Source organism: Monodelphis domestica, chromosome 8 (assembly GCF_027887165.1).
Source record: "Monodelphis domestica isolate mMonDom1 chromosome 8, mMonDom1.pri, whole genome shotgun sequence".
Taxonomy (NCBI): domain Eukaryota; kingdom Metazoa; phylum Chordata; class Mammalia; order Didelphimorphia; family Didelphidae; genus Monodelphis; species Monodelphis domestica.
In genome coordinates this window covers 19,668,889-19,686,037 of record NC_077234.1, presented here as the reverse complement: position 1 = coordinate 19,686,037, position 17,149 = coordinate 19,668,889, and the positions used below count along the sequence as shown (strand labels likewise).

The following is a 17,149-nucleotide window of genomic DNA, read 5'->3' as shown; positions in this document are numbered from 1 at the left end:
GAAACCTTGGGGCCATCTTTGATTTTCTCTCTTATTTCATCCAACTAGTCACCCAGATCTATCTCCCTTCAAAATATTTCTTTATTTTTTTCTTCCTATATCTTTTGTCTCCATCCTGAAGGACAATCAATGAGGATCTCATTTAGTTGGTTGAAAGCAAAGGCTGATTATTAGGTAAGGGGACTTGAAACATCATAGCCTAAATCCATCACCTTACTTGTGGAATTCTAGGTTTGGGAGCTGGAAGGAGCCTTGGGAAGCATCTAATCCAAAACTTCCACCAATTTTACAGATGAGGCAATTGAGGTTCAGAAAGGTGTCTTTTCCAAGGTCACACGACTTGCTCATGAGGGACAGAGTCAGGAATTAAATCAAGTCTTATTTGCAATTCCTTCTGTCAGGCTGCCTCCATCCTTACTGTCACTCGTGTGCTCGTAGGCTTTAACTAGCTTCCTGGAATCCTACCATATGAAATCTGAAATCCTCTCCTTGCTTCACTGCCCTCCATAATCTAACCCAAATTACTGAAAGAATTTTGCTTCTCCATACTTTCCAACACCCACTCTGTTCCTGATGGGCTTCTCTCTTCATGGTCTTATTCATATCTCAAGCTCATTCCTACCTTAACACCTTTGTCATTGGGGCTGCTGTTATTTCAGTTGTGCCCAACTCTTTGAGACCCCATTTGGGGTTTTCTTGGCAAAGGTACTGGAATGGTTCATCATTTCCTTTTCCAAATGATTTTCCGGATAAGGAAACTGAGGGAAATAGGGTTAAATGACTTACCCAGGGTCACACAGCTAGTAAGTACTTGAGGACAGATTTGAACTCAGGAAGTTTTCCTGAGTCCAGACACAGTGCTCTATCCACTGTGTCACCTAGCTGCCCCTGATGGAGAGACCTCCCTTCTTTGCATTTACCTAAATCTTATCCTTATATGTTATGATTTCTTAGACTTTTGTTTGTTTGTAATGAGTGCCTGGCAATCTGATGAAGTTTTGTATATCGTGGAACCCTTCTCAGAATGTTTTAAATGTATAAAAGAAAATATCTAGGATTACAAAGCAAACCAATTATATTTAAATTCAGTTATAAAATATATATTTTAGGATAGCTAGTTGACTCAGGGGATAGAGAGTCAGGTCTGGAACTGGGAGGTCTTGGGTTCAAATCTGGCTTCAGACACTTCCTAACTATATGATCATGGTCCAGTCACTTAACCCCAATTGCCTAGCCCTTACTAAGACAGAAGGTAAGGGTATTTAAAGATATAATCTATCTATATCTGTATATTTTTAAACGTTCATAGAGCCCTTGTTTATTGTCTGTTTATCTGAGGATCAAGTTAAGAACCCCTACTCTAGTTATAAATCTTATGCAAGGAATTCACTGACAACTAGCAAAAACCAAATACAAATCAATGTCTGAGTCAGTAATAAATGTTAGGGGAAAAAGATTGACAATATACAAGGAAATGGAAGATATTTGGTATCAAAACAATTGACCATCAAAATAGGGGAAGGAGAGATAATTTAAGAATCATTATCTCCCTGAAATCCATGTTAAAAAAAAGCCCAGAATGCTGTATTTTAAGAAATCATAGATGAAATCTAGGATCTATTAAATACAGGGTGCAAAGTGAAAATAAAGAGTCCACTTGAAAGAAGCTGTTATGTTAGGTCTATTCTTGATTTTGCCTTCTTCTTTAATAAATGTTTCATGATTAAGAATTAGTAGTGGCAAATGGGCTGATTTTTCAAATGGGAAGATGCTAGTGGGGGCTCCGGAGCTATACTTGTAAGCATTAGACACACATATATTATTAGACACAGGTGAAAACCTATGAATTTGGCTGCCCTTAGGGAAACCACCCTGACCTTCGGAGTCAGTGCAGGTGCAGTGAGCAAGCTGGCCCCATCCCAGAGCAGGAAGACTTGGGGATTATGCTACAGTCTATACTCCACTTTGGGTCCTCCATCTCTGTGCTTTCATTTGAGAGGAACTGCCAGCAGCAGGTAAAGTCCTTGAGGAAAGGGCAGTTTTGTCTTCCTATTTCCCATGTCTAGCACAGAGACTCCCTCAAGACTGATGCTTCTTAAATGTCCGACGTGGTGAGAACCAGCCCCAGAGGAGGGCGGGGGTGTTTCTCATCTCTGGGGGGTGGGGCACAGAGCAGGCAGGGTGTCTGTTTACTGTTTTCCAGCCAGACCAAAGGGAGGATGTTGGAGTATTTTTATGCCCCATTTTACAGATGAAGAAGTCAACGTTTGAGCTTGGAAGCCTCGGAGCCAGGGCTTACACTCAGGGCTTCCAGTTCCAGAGCCAGCGAGGAGCAGCTCCCTCTGCAGAGCTCCGGGCCCTATAAATAGTCTCATTCTTTTCCATGACGCCCCTCTGAGGGGCGTACAGAACCCGACACCTTGCCTGCCAGCCCGGGCTATTTTAGTCCATCGGTGCAGGGAACGCGTCTCCCATCACAGACGGGGAGGCAGAGAGTGGTGATGGGAAATGACCAAGAAACTGTCGATCCTGACCGGGGTGACCTCAGCGGAGGCAAGGCTGTTCCACTCTCGCTGGCTCCTCCGAACGCTAGTTTTGCCCTTTGTAGTAATGCCGCCTTGGGGTGACTCAGGATTTTTACTTTTCAGATTAATAATCCGCATTTTGGGGGCCTCTTCGGGTTTGTCCTTTAGCCACATTTTCTCCTTTGGTCCTTCCGACTAACCCAAGATGTCTCCTCGAGGCACAGAGGACTGAGGCAGCCAAAGTACAGACCGACTTCATTCGGTGAAACTTGGTTTTACTCACTATGTGCAAGATGGAGGCAGGGGGGAGGGGGAAGAGGGGTCAGTGCAAAGATTGGAAACAAACCTCCCAGCTCTCAAAAATAATAGTGAACGTTTCTGGACCGCTTTAGGGTTTGCAAAGCGCTTTCCAAACAGGATCTTCTCTGATCCTCACAACCATCCTGGGAGGTAGATGCTATTATCATCCACATTTGACAGATGAAGAAACTGAGGCAGACTTTTCACGATGCCCTGGCTAGCGACTGAGGCTGAATTTGAACTCTGGGCTCTTGACTCCAGGTCCACCACTCCATTCATTCTCCTACTCCGCTGTCTCTGGGAGTTTACAGTCTAATAGGGTAACAGGACAAGGACACAAGCAAGCATGAGTCGAGGTGGACGATGGAAGGAGAGACAAAGCTCTCTTAGACATGCTGAGGATTTCTTCCCAGTTTCCACCAGGGATGGGGGAAAATCAGAGAGGGCTTCAAGGAGGTGATGCTCAAGCTTCTTGGAGAAAGGGCAGGATTTCAAAAGGTCAATATTCGAAGACAGTATGAGAGGACTCCAGAAACGGTTTGAATAAATGCTTGGAAGCAGGATGGAATCTGGCTGTTTAGGGGCTGCCCCACAGTCCAGTTTGGCCTCAACCCAGACTATCCAAACATGACTAACATCAAACAAAGCAGGAAAGCGATGCTGGAGCCAAATGGTGGAGGGCCTTGAAGGTTGTGTCCGGGTATTTCTATTTTATCCCCAGAAAACGCAAGAGAAAGGGTTGCTGTGGGTGGGTCAAGCCTTCTGGCTGGAAGAGTGGTTTTTCCCTGGGAATCAGCCTCTTCCTCGTCCCTCCCCTCCACGAGGATTCTTCCTGTTTTCACCAACAATGGCAGAACCTTCAGATTCGTCCCTTACTCAGGCGAAGGTCCCAGGCATTTCACGGGGAACATAAGACGCACTTTGAGCATCACCATTCGTCCAGCCCGAAAACGAACAGGAGGTCCGAGTTGGAGATGGTCCCAGGCAGATGGCTCCGATCTAGCGACGAGCCCAAGGGTGCTGGATGAAGCCAGCCAGGTCAAATTCATCTAAATGGGCCAGCAGTAACAGGGCAACCCTGCTCCGGGCTCAGACGGGAACACGTGGCCGGTGCTAAGAATCAATTTTTTTAAACCCTCACCTTCCACCTTAGAATTGTAATGATTAAAATAGTGGAAGACATAAACTGTGGCAGTTAAAAGTGTTTTGCTTAAACTGTGACCACAGAAAATATGGTTTCAAGACAATGTCTTGTTTTAAATCAAATAATATAAAGTGGTTGCCAGGGAAAAATTCCCAATTATTAAATATACCCAAGTCAGCTGGGTTTTATAGAGATTTTAATTAATACAAAATTAAGGAATAAATGAAAGAGAGAGAGAGACAGAGAAAATAATAGGAGAAGGACTAGACCAGCTTAGGCCAGCCTTAAGAAACACGTGGGGAGAAGGACAAGGCCAAAACTTTCCCCAGGTTTGTCTTAATCTTAATTTAGGCAGTTGTTCCCTAAAGGAAAGAAGATTTAAAAATGTTTTTTTTACTCACCCGCTCTTGCAGCTGTGTTCTTCAAGCCAAATTAGCAATGTTTAAAAAACAAAACAAAACTGACTGATAGAGCAAGTAATAAAGAGAGAAAGGAAAAGAGATTTCACAGAAACTTTTTGAGGGTTTTCTCACTAACCTTGTGGTCAGCCATAAACTGTAATAATTAAAATAGTGGAAGACATAAACTGTGGCAGTTAAAAGAGTGTTTTGCTTAAATTGTGACCACAGAAAAATATGTTTTCAAGACAATGTCTTGTTTTAAATCAAATAATATAAAGTGGTTGCCAGGGAAAAATTCCCAATTATTAAATATACCAAAGTCAGCTGGGTTTTATAGAGATTTTAATTAATACAAAATTAAGGAATAAATGAAAGAGAGAGAGAGAGAAAAAATAATAGGAAAAGGACTAGACCAGCTTAGGCCATCCTTAAGAGGGAGATCAGTCAGTTTTTTATCCACTCACCACAAGATTTGTCCCAAGCAAGATTCTAGTGTTCAGAGACACCAGTTCAGCCAGCTCCATCTCAGCTGACTCCACCAGCTGAATGTGTGTGCCTCTCTCCTGAGGCCTCCTTTTAAAGGGAATTTTCTCCTATGTCACCTCCCCTAAGTTCTCACATCTACCAATCACAGTAGACTTTTTCAAAGGACAGAACATTCTTAAATCACACCAGAAAACCTCTGAGTAAGTTTCTCACCTCTTTGAAACTTGTAAATTCACAAGTTGCCTGACCTTTAAAGGTACTTAGCACCCTTTTGTATTAGATCTAAAAATGGGCACAGCTTAAGAACTTTTTGCCTTACTATAAGTATGGGTTTAACTATTTTTCATTGTTCAGCAAGGAGTTTCTTCCCCTAAAGCAGGCTTAAGTAGGGGTGGAGTAGAGATCTCACATTCCTGATGTAAGTTCCTTCATTGTTTAAATGGGGAATGGTCTTAACCAAACCTTATGAAGTAGGGTCTGATAATTTTTTAAGGTTCACAGAATCAATACTGTGTATTGGCTCCAAGGCAGAAGAGTGGTCAGGACTGGGCCATGGGGGTCAAGTGACTTGGCCAGGGTCACACAGCTGGGAAGCGTCTGAGGCCAATTTTGAACCCAAGACCTCCCGTCTCTAGGCCTGGCTCTCAATCCACTGAGCTACCCAGCTGCCCCCAAGGATCAGTTTTTAGACAATCTGAAACATTCATTGCTGCTTCTTCAAATATGATTTCCTTGTCCAGTGACCAACAAGTTGAAATAATGCCAGAGAAGGTGAATAAGTAACAACAACAACAACAGCTAACATCTATAGTTTGCCGTGTTAGGCGCTGTGTGCTAGAATTCTCATCTTATTTGATGCCTATGACCACCCTGTGAGGCAGGTGGTATTATTACCCTTATTTTACAGAGAAGGAAGCTGTGGCCGCAGAGAGTAAGTGACTTGCCCAGGATCACACAGCTAGTATGTGACTAAGATTGGATTGGAATGTGGGTCTTCCCGACGCCAAAGCCAGCGCTCTGTGCATTGTAGCCCCCTGAGCGGTCCTGCCAGTTTTGACATTTCTTGCCCAAAATGAGAAGGAAGACCAGAGGCGGCACACAGGTTATTTTGCGTGTTTTCTGTTCACTGGCTGCTGCTGCGAAGGTTAAGGCTGCCAGGAAATGCCATAAAGTGTTCCTAGAACACTCTCAATGCAATCCACAGATACCTCCGTTATTGGGTGACGCTGAATGTGGAGGCTCTAGAGCAGAGCCTCGTGCGGGCCCCCTCTGGAGGGAGGCGGCAGGCCTCGAAGAGCAGCCTCCGGGCAAAGAGGAACCCCCTGAATGAGCTCCCCGCCAGACCAGATCAAAGGTCAGTTGACGCCAAATTGGGAGAAATAAGAGGAAAGGGGAGAGGCGGCCAGCGGGGGGAAGTCCTGAACCAAGTCCCTGCGGCCCACGGATGGACAGCGGAAGAGGGGACGGACGCAGCGGAAGCGTCTGTGGGAATGTCTGAGGCCGGGCGGGCCGCCCCGAGGGAGGACAGAGGGGTCTGGGAAGAACATGAATCGTACCCTCCGTGCCTTCGAGGAGCTCTGAGGAGCGAGCTGGTGAAGGAGAGCCCTGGACGGAGCCTGACGGCCCACCCAGACTCCGTTTCTCAGGAACACCAACAGCATCCTGCGTGTAGAGAGCGTGTTAAGTTCATCAAGTATGGCGAAGCGTCTTTCCTTGGAGCCGTCGTATGTGTCAGGAACGGTCTGGATCCCTCCCGGTTCTGCAGATGAGGAAATGGAGGCCCCAAAGGGGAAGTCACTGGCCCAGGGTCCGAGGTGGGAGTCCAAGGCAGAGAGCAAGAACCGGAAGGGAACAGGACGAAAGCCAGAGGCCGAGCCTTCCACAACCAACGACTGAACTCACTGGGCTCGCCACGCCGGACGTCGTGTTCAAGGAAGCAGAAACCACACGTGAAGAAGCCGATTTACTGGCTCAAGCAGACGGCCAAGAAGGATGGTCTGGAGCCACTTAGGGTAGCAGAAATGGATCTTTTAGGTCTTTAAAAGAGAGGAAGTTTGGGAACAGATCCTGGGCATCACGACTAGCCAGGAAAGGCCAGGGAGGCCGCTGGTGCCCCCCCTCTCCACGAGGTGCTCCAACCTCCTGGGGGGGGGGGGGGCAGACGCTAAATACAGGAAGGGGACAGGCACATTTCACACACCAAACTTCACTTCGTTGAAACCTTCCCTCCTGCCTTAGAATAGGGGCCCTCAGGGCTGGGCCACAGGGGTGAAGTGACTGGCCCAGGGCCACCCGGCCAGGACCTCGGGCCTCTGGGCCTGGCTCTCCATCCCCGGAGCCCCACGGGGGAAGTTTCAAGGCAGACTCCATTTTTGCAGTCACACAGGCGACTCCGAGGTCCCACAACCTCAGTTCTGGGCTCTCTGTGCCGTGTCCATCCATGGGGAAAGCAGAGGCCTCAGGAGAGTCAAATGCCCGGGGAGGGTGCCTTCCTCCCAAATGGAGCAGCAGGGCCCAGGCCTAGCTGAGGGCCAGCAGACACCCCTTGGCCCCAGGCTTCAGGGTCCGGCTGCTGTGCCAGCCAGAGGAAGGCTCAGACCCACCTTTCCTCCTGCACAGGAAGGCAGCCACTGACGGAAGCTCTTTATTCTCCGGGCTGTGACTGGAAGGCCAGAAGCTCAGGAGGCCCACTTGGTGCTTCCCTCATTCATTCACAGCCCTCTCTCAGAAGCCCCACCCCCACCCCCACCGACTGCCAATCAGAATGGCAGCTCCACTGGATGGAGAGTCAGGTCTAAAGCTGGGAGGTCCTGGGTTCCAATTTAGCCAGACCCTTCCTAGCTGGGTGACCCTGGGCCAGTCACCTAATCGCCACTGCCCAGCCCTGACCTCTCTTCTGCCTTGGAACCTTTACACAGCATTGATTCTGAGGTAGAGGGGAAGGGATTAACCTGGCGGGCCCCCCCCTCCCCCCAGGAAGCCAGCAGGTCTGGCTGGGCTAGATGACTGTCAGTGAGGAGGGGGGGAGTTAGGTCTTGACCCATGATGTGCCGCCCCCTGCCCCCCCCTCCCACCCAGGTGCCGAAGGTACAGTCCCAGCAGGGGGTGGAGGAAGCTCTCCTGGGGGGGTGCAGTGTCTCTGGGTTTCCCTCACTTTAACTGTGGAGGAAAAGCAGGAAGAGAAAATGGGCTGAAATGGCTACTTTATTGAACAAACCCCACCCCCCATCCCCGTCACTTTCGGATCGGCGCCCCCCAACACAGTATCTAAAGAAGTCAAGGCTGGGGCTCCGGGCACTCAGGCCACAGGGCTGCCCATGAGGCGTTCTTGGCGAAGGGCAATTAATCTCTTGAACCACTTCTCCTCAGCTTCCGCCTTATCAATAAATAGCTGTGAGGAAAAAAAAGAACCAATGACTCTATTCAGCTGCCCCCACGTGACTCCCAGCTCCGCAGGCCCCGCCCTCCCCACAGCCTCGAGCTGGACTGACTGCCCCCCCTCCCCCCAGTCCGGCCTGCCAGACTCCGCCTAACCCTGCGTGGCCCCCCCCCCCCCCAAATCTGCCATCCGTCCTTACATTGGGATGAGCCAGCGAGTTATCGTCCTGGTACTTGATGGCGGTTGGGATGCTGCCGGGCTCCGGCTCCTTCTCCAAGTGGGGTGGGTCAGTGAGGACCATGCCTAGCGTGGGCGGCTCCTGCTTCCCCTCGCCAGGGTCGGTGGGCTGGAAAAAACCAGAAGTGTGTCACCCCTGATCCTGGGCCCGCCAGCTCCTGAGGCCCCAAAAGGACCGTGGGGGGAGGGGCGCACTTATTACCCAGGTAACAGTGCGGCAGGGCTCTCCATCAAGGGCCAAACCCCACTGGGCAGCCACTTCCTTCTGGATGGCAGCGCCGTTGAATCGCAGCCCAGACATGGGACCCTGGGTGCATGCTGGGCCGTCCCTGCTGTCGCACGGGCTCCATGGGCTGACCACTCTACCAAGGGGGCCTGGACCTGACCACCTCTGGCTCTGCCAGGCCCTGTGGTCGGGCTCCAAGCCCCTCAGCCCGTCACACGGAGGCCTCGCAGCCCCTTTGGTCCTTCTGACAGCTCTCTTCGACCAGGCTCTCCCAGTTCCTTGGAGATCGGGTTCTCCCAGAGCTGGTCCTTCACCTGCCCCTGCCCCGGCCCAGCCTGGCTGTCCCACTTCATCTTAGCTCCAAGCATCCCAAACCGAGCTGGTCTTCTACGGGGCAAATGCCACCCTCAAAGGACCCCGCCGGCCTTCCCCTTCCCGCCCACGAAGGCCATCTGGGGAGGAGTGGGAGAGGGTGGCCTGTCTAGCCCTGCAGAGGAGGAACAGGGCCAGGAGCCCAGTTCCTCTGCCACCCTTCAAGGCCTTATTGGGCCGGCTGGGTGGGGGCTGCTGCCGAGTCCAGGCGGCTCATTCTGGATCATCGGAGCACCGTAAGAAACTGCGGAAGGGAAAAGCTCCCCATTTCTAAGCCGTCTGATTCCCACCCTAGACAATAGGTCCGGGGGCTCCACATGGGCCACGTGAGGGTCCAGCGCTGACTGCCAGACCTCCGAGGAAGAGGCGCCCAAAGCCTCTGCGTGTCCGGACAGCTGGCGGCCAGGAAGTCCCCTGCCTCGTGGTTTGGCCCCTTCTCCCCAGATCACGAGGATGGGCTTAGTTAGACACGTGAACAATGTTTAGGGAAACGTCTGGCTAGGAGGAACAGCGGCGCCCACAGGGAAGATGGACGCGATCCCAGGCAGTGTTTCCACCCCGCTCAGGGCTTTTCCTGAGCTTGGGTACCTGGAGCTTCCTTGGCACCTGCGCCCTTCCCAGAAGCCTGCTTTCATGAGCCAGGAGCCCGCACGAATGGGGACGTTTCCGGGCCTTCCTCTCATGTCAGGAGAGAAGGGGGGCCTCCATCCGGTGACTGTCCCCGGCAGGGTCCTGAGGGGGCGCCGGCGGCATCCATAAAACACACACAAAGAAGAGCTTGAGCAGAACCTCTGGGGAGCTGCTGGGAGCCCCAGGGGCGGGGTGTGAAGGATAGGATTTATGCAGCACCCTTTAGGGCCCGAGAAACAGGAGAGGACCAAGGGGGGGGGGGAGGCCGCTGTGGCCCCCTAGTGGGGGCTGACTTCCAGGGTCCAAAGAAGCCAGAGTTGGGGGAAGAAAAGGGGGAAACGGGGGTGATTTAACAAATGTCTGAAACAGAATGGAGCCACGAGGGAGCGGGAGGACAGAAGTACCCTCCGCACACACTATGCCCGACTTGCAGGGAGCGACCAGAGTTGTGGGTGGAGGATGGCGCGCCTGCGCATTAAACTCAAGGAGGGAAGGCCTGCAGAATTCAAAAGGAATTTAAAGAGAAACATTTAGTTTCTCAAAAGGAAAATATGGAAGGAACAGCCCAAGAGGGATGTTCAGGCAGGAAAAACATTCCGAAGAAAGGCAGGCAGAAGCCTGGGACGCAGGCTGGCGTGTGGGTAGAAATCGGGCCGTGTCTGGTCGCCTCTTCATCCCTCTGCTGCCCGTGCACAGCTGGCTGTGGGCCCCAGGACGGGGCGACAAGGGGCTGACCCGGACTGGGGGAGAGGCGCTCCGCAGGAGGAGGGAGGGCGTCCTGGGCCAGTGCAGGCCGGCCCCGGCTCGGGTCCTCCCTGGCACCAAGGAAGCCGCATGCAGCGGCCCATCCCCAAGTCTGTGGCTCTCTTGAGGCCTTGCTAGCCTAGAAGAGCCCCTCCGCCTCCGCCCTGCGCCATCAAGGCCCACTGGGGTCTTCTGCGTCCTCGGCCACCCCTTTCTTTCTTCCCGAGTCCTGCCTGGGCTTGCTCCTTCAACAAGAGTCCCTCCGCTCTAGGATGTGGGCGAGCCTTCCCAGCCTGCCCTCGGGGGTTTCCGTAGACACGTGCTCACAGAAGGATCTGCCCAGGGCTGCCCTCCCAGGAGGGGCAGGCCCGGAAGCAGCGCTGGAAGGAGTTGATTGGAGAGGTGGCAGTGTACTCTGAGAAGCTTGCTCTGAAGGAAGCTGAAGGTGGGGGCCTCTGAGACTGTTTCTCCATTTTGGTCACGTGAGTAATAGGGACTGATCTCTTTTCTTTGCCCCAGCTATCTAAGGGCTTGGGCCTTTTGGCCCAGCCTAAACAGAAGGGGTATTTAAGCCCTATTCCCTTCTCTCCTTTTTTCTCTCTCTCTATCTCTAATTCCTTTCTTGCTCCTATTGTAATTAAACTCCAAAAAAGGCTGACGGCTGGCTTGAGTTTTCATTTAGGAATTACATAGCTGAATTCCTTGGCGACCTTAAATTAATATATATCAGTCTTTTAAAGTGATTTCCTTGTAACAACAGACCCGCTCTATCATCTCTAAGAGCCAAATTCCTCTATTTTTATGTCTTCCAGAAATTAAAAATCCACTCTCAGGCCTATCTTCCTCGTCTTCTTTATGGCTTGGAAACGTCCGAGGCCACGTTTGAGCCCAGGTCCCCGACTCCAGCCCTGCCGATCCTCTTCTTAAGCAGATGCTTGTTTTCCCACGGAGGACCTCTTTTTGCTGCCCTGCATGGGCAGGAGGGACAAAAACACTTTGTGCCCGTCACATGTTTGGTGCTTGCTAAGACTTCTGAAGTGGGAAAGGAAGACCTCTGAGAGGCGTCCATGGGGACCTTCCTGCAGACCTGTTGGTGATGTACGCCTGGGGTTCTAGAGAGAGATGAAGACTAGCTGCGTGTGTTTGGGGAGTTACTTCCTAGAGATAACTGGACCCACAGAAGGACCAAGTACCCATAAGAATAGCAGGGGAGAGAGAAGGCCGGCTTGTGGCATGTGGGGAGAGGAAAGCAAACTAGCAAAGGAAACACAGAAGGGGCAGTTCTAGAGAGAATCCATAGAAAGTTGTGCCAAAGAAGTGAAGGGAAGATGCTAGCTGGAGAGGGCGGTCCACCCTCAACCACAGAGGAGGGATCAAAGGAGGACAAACACAAATGAAAAATGCGCCCCGGCCCCAGCAGCTCAGAGATGGGGGGACGTTAGGAGAGTTGCGGGTCAGGAAGTGAGGAAGTGGCCTTGGAGGGTGGCTGCTGCTTGGGGGAGCACAGAAAGGCGGAGAGCTGGAGGGCCTGCCTGCTCAAACAAAGGCTGTTTCCATGTTATTGTTTTTTTAAAGCATCGCTGCTGACAGTGGAGAAGGCCCATCGATAGAAAGGAATGAAAGCATTTATTAATCACTGACCATATGCCAGGTCCTTTGCTAAGTGCTAGGTAGATAAATACAAGGAAGAAAGATGGCTCCTACCCTCAGGGATGAAAGCCACACATCAGGGGGGGCTAGGAACTGAGGGAGGGAGATGGAGTAGCTTCATGGTAACAGAGAAGCTGCTTCTTCCCAAGAGAAGGAACCAAAGGAGAAGAGAAAGGATGACTCGGAGGAGGGCTTCCGAGAGATGGGAGAGGGAAATGAGAACACTGGAGAGAGACTGCACTGGTCTTGTTAGTAAGGAAGGCGGGGGACAATCTGCTAAGATAAGGACGGCTGAAGAGAAAAATGGCTCAGGATGGCAGGCAGCGTGAGAGTCAGAGCGGCAGAACAGAGGGCTTGCAGAGTTGTGTGTTATTTTCTACAGTGGCACTTGTAAAATGGAGATTTGAACCCTGGACTTCAATCCCCAAAGTCCTTGGTACTTCCCAGAATTCGCTATAATCTCACCTGAGTCCTCACCTGAGTTGGAGAACACAATTTAGTATTTAAAGGGCATCTGCCTCCCAAGCTCGCTCTTCTGCTTCTAAGCACGTGTGTCTCCTCTCTATTCGGCACGCAAGATGTAGTAAGTGAATTGTGAATGGGCTAACCAGCCCTAGGCATGTGCTTTTCTTATTTTGTATTTTATTTCCTTGATTTTTAATAATCTTTAATAAACCTCATAAAATATATTTTTATCAGTAGAGACTAATTTAATTTTTACACACTGAAGGGCTCAGGAGTAGAGGCAGAGGAAGTGGAAGGAATTTGAAGGCTGAAGGACAGAGCTTGGCTGAACTGATTACACAGTGTCAAGACCATCAAGGGAGGAAAGTGAATGGTAAGCTGGGAAGACAGGGATAAAGGAAGAGGGATGACCATCTTCAGGCTTGGTCCAGTGTCTGGAGCATAGTAGGGGCTTCATAACTATTTACTGACTGATTATTGGCTGGAAGGCCTCCACAGTTCCAGAAGTCTTTTAAGCGATGTACTCTCAGTCTGAGGCAGGGGGTTAGCTGACCAATATTCATGATTTCGTCACTAACCACTTGACTCTAATGATTCCTAAGCTACAACTATCTCCTGATGCATATAAAATTTTGAGAACCAGAAATGATGAAAAATGTTCAAAGAAAATATTTCTGATAAACATCACAAATTATGTCTTCATGACCACATGTCTATCAAAAAATATTTTTTTTTATCCAAGAGTTATTCGTTTTAGAAGAAACTTTTCTTAAAGGAAGAAATAAATCTTTTAATGACTTCTCAGCTGTTCTAATAACCCTCAGTGACATGAAATAGTCAACAGAAAAGACAGGACTTAGCAATAGCTTCTTTTACTAGAACTGAACAACTGTAATCCACCTGTGCTGAGAGGATGAACCACTTTCCTCTGGACTTCTTACAGTCACTGTCTGGGCAATAATGCTTTAAGAAATGGGACAGGACTGTCGTCACCAAAGAAAGGACCAAGCAATGTCATACAACTTTCCTTCTAATAACCATTTGTTGGAAAGGTCTGAAAAGACGACGACTCGGTCATAGTGTAAATTCTCATCTACTGGCATGGAATCCTACCATCTGCCTACTGTGGCAATTTAAAAATAAAAATACAACCAGAATAAAACTTGTGTTCTCAGCACAACTGTTCAGCTTGTTCCTGGACACACGCTCCGCATCATACGTCTGCCACAGTGTGTCCAGAGCATCTCCTCCGTATGGACACTTGAAGGCCAATGGCTGGTATTTCTACTTGGGGCCACATGCATTTCCATGGACCTTCCTCAGCTGGAATCTAAGGGTTCCTTGCAACAGCTGGGGGCAGGGAGAAGGGGAACTTACCTTCCTGACTTCTTTACTCGATCTGAATGTCTGCTGAACAAAGCAGTCGCTTTCGATTGCTTCAATTTCTTTGACGCGTTTCACTTGCTCTACGAGGGTGGCTTGGTCTACAAAAAGAGTGTATACACACTGTCAACATATTTTAGGAAGGCTTGTGATCGATGCTGTCTATGAAATGTCTTCTGAAAATGTTTTATTACTTATAAATATGAACTGGGGGTGAGGTCAAAGCATCTAATCTAACCTGTCACAAAGAAATTCTCATCCAGTGCACAACAAATGAGGGACTGAAGATTGCAGACTGATATTACCAAAGAGCAAAGTAAGGGTTTTATTGGAAATGGGAAGTTTTCCTGAGAAAGTATCACCATCAACAATGATCCTAGTGGGTCTGTGTTAATCTTGTGGAAGGATATTTTGTTCTTTCATAAGCTAGGTCAGTGGGAAAAAGTCTCTTCAAAGTTCATAAACTACATCATAGATTCCACATTCTAGCTCATGTTTTCAATAAGATGAATTAGCAGCTACCATTTTCTTGATCATGGCACTTAGAAAATGTGAGTGAGAGCTATGACCCATGGAAATAGTTTTAGATTTGATAAGGAAATAAAGATATTTGTCACCAATTAAATCAAGATATTTATTAAGAACTGACGATAGGCAACCATGACAGAGTTTTAAAAAAAGAGACTTTCTAATAACTTCACTTTAGCTTGTATTTTTTCTTTGAAAGGGATTTTTAGTTTCTGCTTTTCAAATTTCTGTGTATAAATCACTTAAAGAAGAATATAAAAAGTTTTTTTTTTCCTGTAGGAAATTTCTCTAGACATGCAAATAATACATTTCACAAAAACTATTCTAACCTTTAGCAGGACTTTTATTTTTATGGCATTCTAAAGCATGGTTAGGATGGGAGGAAAGAGAGGTGATTCTACTGGTATGGATATTCCCTTCATGGATAAAGAAGGCAATCCCTGTCCTCCCTGAATAGTATTTCCAGAATTCATCATGTGGTGGTCCCTACAGGAGTGATGACTCTTCCTGCTTGGAGCCTCAACTTTCTAGCTTGGTCAGTCCCACTAGACTCTTAGGATTAGCTTTAGAAAGGTCAGGTCATGTCTATGAGCCACTGAAGGAGAACTTTAGAAGAGGAGCCCACCCACACATGGTTGTATTGATATATGCAATGAATCCACTCAGAGTTATTTTACATATCCCGATAAAAGTCATAATATATGCTATTCTACATGACCCAATTTTTTATTTTTACTAGAGAATAAGCATGAGTGATGCTTGAGTGTGAAGGTCATTTCCCAGTAAGAAGAATTGAGATCAGAACTAGTAAGATCTATCTTTAGACTTTGGGACTATCTTGGAAATGCTGAATGATTTGAATTTATGGATTTTCTCCCTCTGCTGGAAAAATCAGCCACATTTCCTCATCTGGGTTTGCAAAGTGCATCCCCAGATGTCAGGGGTGAGAGCACAAACAGTTCTTGACAGCTAAAGCTTGTAGTGTTTGTGGCTTTCACTCTGGGCACATTACCAGCTTGGAGCACTCATAAAAGTGTCACTGCAGAAGTTGGCCAAAGGGACCGAATGCTTAAAGAGATGACAAGGGGAAGCACCAGAAGGGAGGCAAGGAGAAAGACAGGGCACAGAAAGATTAGAAGGCAACAGAACATTATCTTCTTTGTGCTTCTGGAAAAGTCAATTCAGAAATAACAAAGTGACAGGACAGATAGCAGAAGGCTAGATCACCTACCCCAAGATAGGAAAAAGAAATGAGGGGAGAGCCTACAGCCTTTTCATGTGGAAACAACTGTAGCAATAGCAGGAAGGTCTCATGAATATATTCCTGGCCAAAAGGACCACTGTCTACATGAAATTCATGTTTTCATGTTTTATGAGTTTAATTTTCGGTGATCTGAACACATAAGTTTCTAGAACATGCTTTATATTTCCTCAGATGCACATGAGCAGTTCTAGCCCTGGCTGCCTCAGTTTTCTCTCCTAACCTTTTGCGTATCCTTTTAGGAAACATACAGGCTCATAGTTTAAAAAGCCTAATTCTGTCTCTTACTTTATGTTTGGTTAAATATACAAATTCTAGAGAATGCTAGCACCTGCTGATCCCCATGCCTTTAATAAATGCCTGTGGCCTCAAATGTGTAGAAAATGTTAAAAACTGACCATTGTTTAAATCTCTGGCATTATGAATTTTTTCAAACAATTGTATGAATCAGGCAAGAACTGATAGTTATGGACAGAATCAAAATCTCAGAAGGTTTTGAGAGTAATCAACGACATTAACATGGTAAAAATGGACTGGAAGGAAGCACAATCCATTAGTGTGTGATACTTTCTGACAAACACATTATTGGTGGATAAAATGACTTCCATATGTTGTTTGTCAGATGTCAGTAGGAGGGGTATGTATTTCATAGTAAAATAAAAAATAATGGAGTCAGAAAGCTAAGAGGATACAGACAAAAAAATCAATACTAACTCACTGCACAGCAAATCCTTTTACTCTCTTCATAGTGAAAAAACAAAATTAAATATTTCATTAGTTATTGTTGAGGCTATTTTTACATATATAAAAAGGTTCTTCCTGCTTATAATAAGTAAGCTTTGTGTTACAATCAGGAGTTAATGTCAGATAATGCAACATTAACATGTAGATTTATTTGAAAAATATTAACAAATAATAACACATACTTGTAGTTAATAAAAATTATAGGGACCTGTTACAAGCCTTCATTGTGTCTATTTTCACATTATTTATGGATAAACAGCATGCATAAGCCAATGGTTCCAAATTGGGTAGCAATGCTCCAATGAAAACAGCAGATGGCATTATCAGACAAGATGTTGCAGAAAAAGGAAAAAAAAGTCAACAAATGTATTTGGAAAAAGCACACTATTTGAACACATCCACCCTGAAATCTTGGTATCAGTGGACTTTCAGAATATTAATGCTTAATGAATTCCCCCAAATTAAACATGCTTCATCACATCGGAGTATTTTGACCACACAATTACCAAGTTAATTCTTGTATTATCTTTCTTTGTACTGGGCAATGATGACCTTTATATTCTTTATCTTTAAATATATTTTCAAAATGACATGAGTAACAAAAAAGCATATATTGTTTTCAGATTAAACTATTTAACAATGGAAATATCTTTGAAATTTCTTTTGAGTGTATA

At 47.4% G+C, this 17,149-nt stretch overlaps 1 protein-coding gene across 7 annotated transcripts in view; it reads right to left on the bottom strand.

The window, feature by feature from the left end:
* Positions 1-8,042: 8,042 nt before the first annotated feature.
* Positions 8,043-17,149, bottom strand: part of RSRC1 (arginine and serine rich coiled-coil 1) — a 422,496-nt gene continuing 413,389 nt past the window's right edge. For all 7 annotated transcript variants that reach the window (XM_056807600.1, XM_056807599.1, XM_056807601.1 and 4 more), the window contains 3 exons: positions 13,937-14,043; positions 8,435-8,581; positions 8,043-8,247 (listed from right to left, as the gene is read on the bottom strand). In XM_056807600.1, the coding sequence (XP_056663578.1) occupies positions 8,155-8,247; positions 8,435-8,581; positions 13,937-14,043 (347 nt within the window). In that variant the 3' untranslated portion in view covers positions 8,043-8,154. The remainder of the gene's footprint in view (positions 8,248-8,434; positions 8,582-13,936; positions 14,044-17,149) is intronic.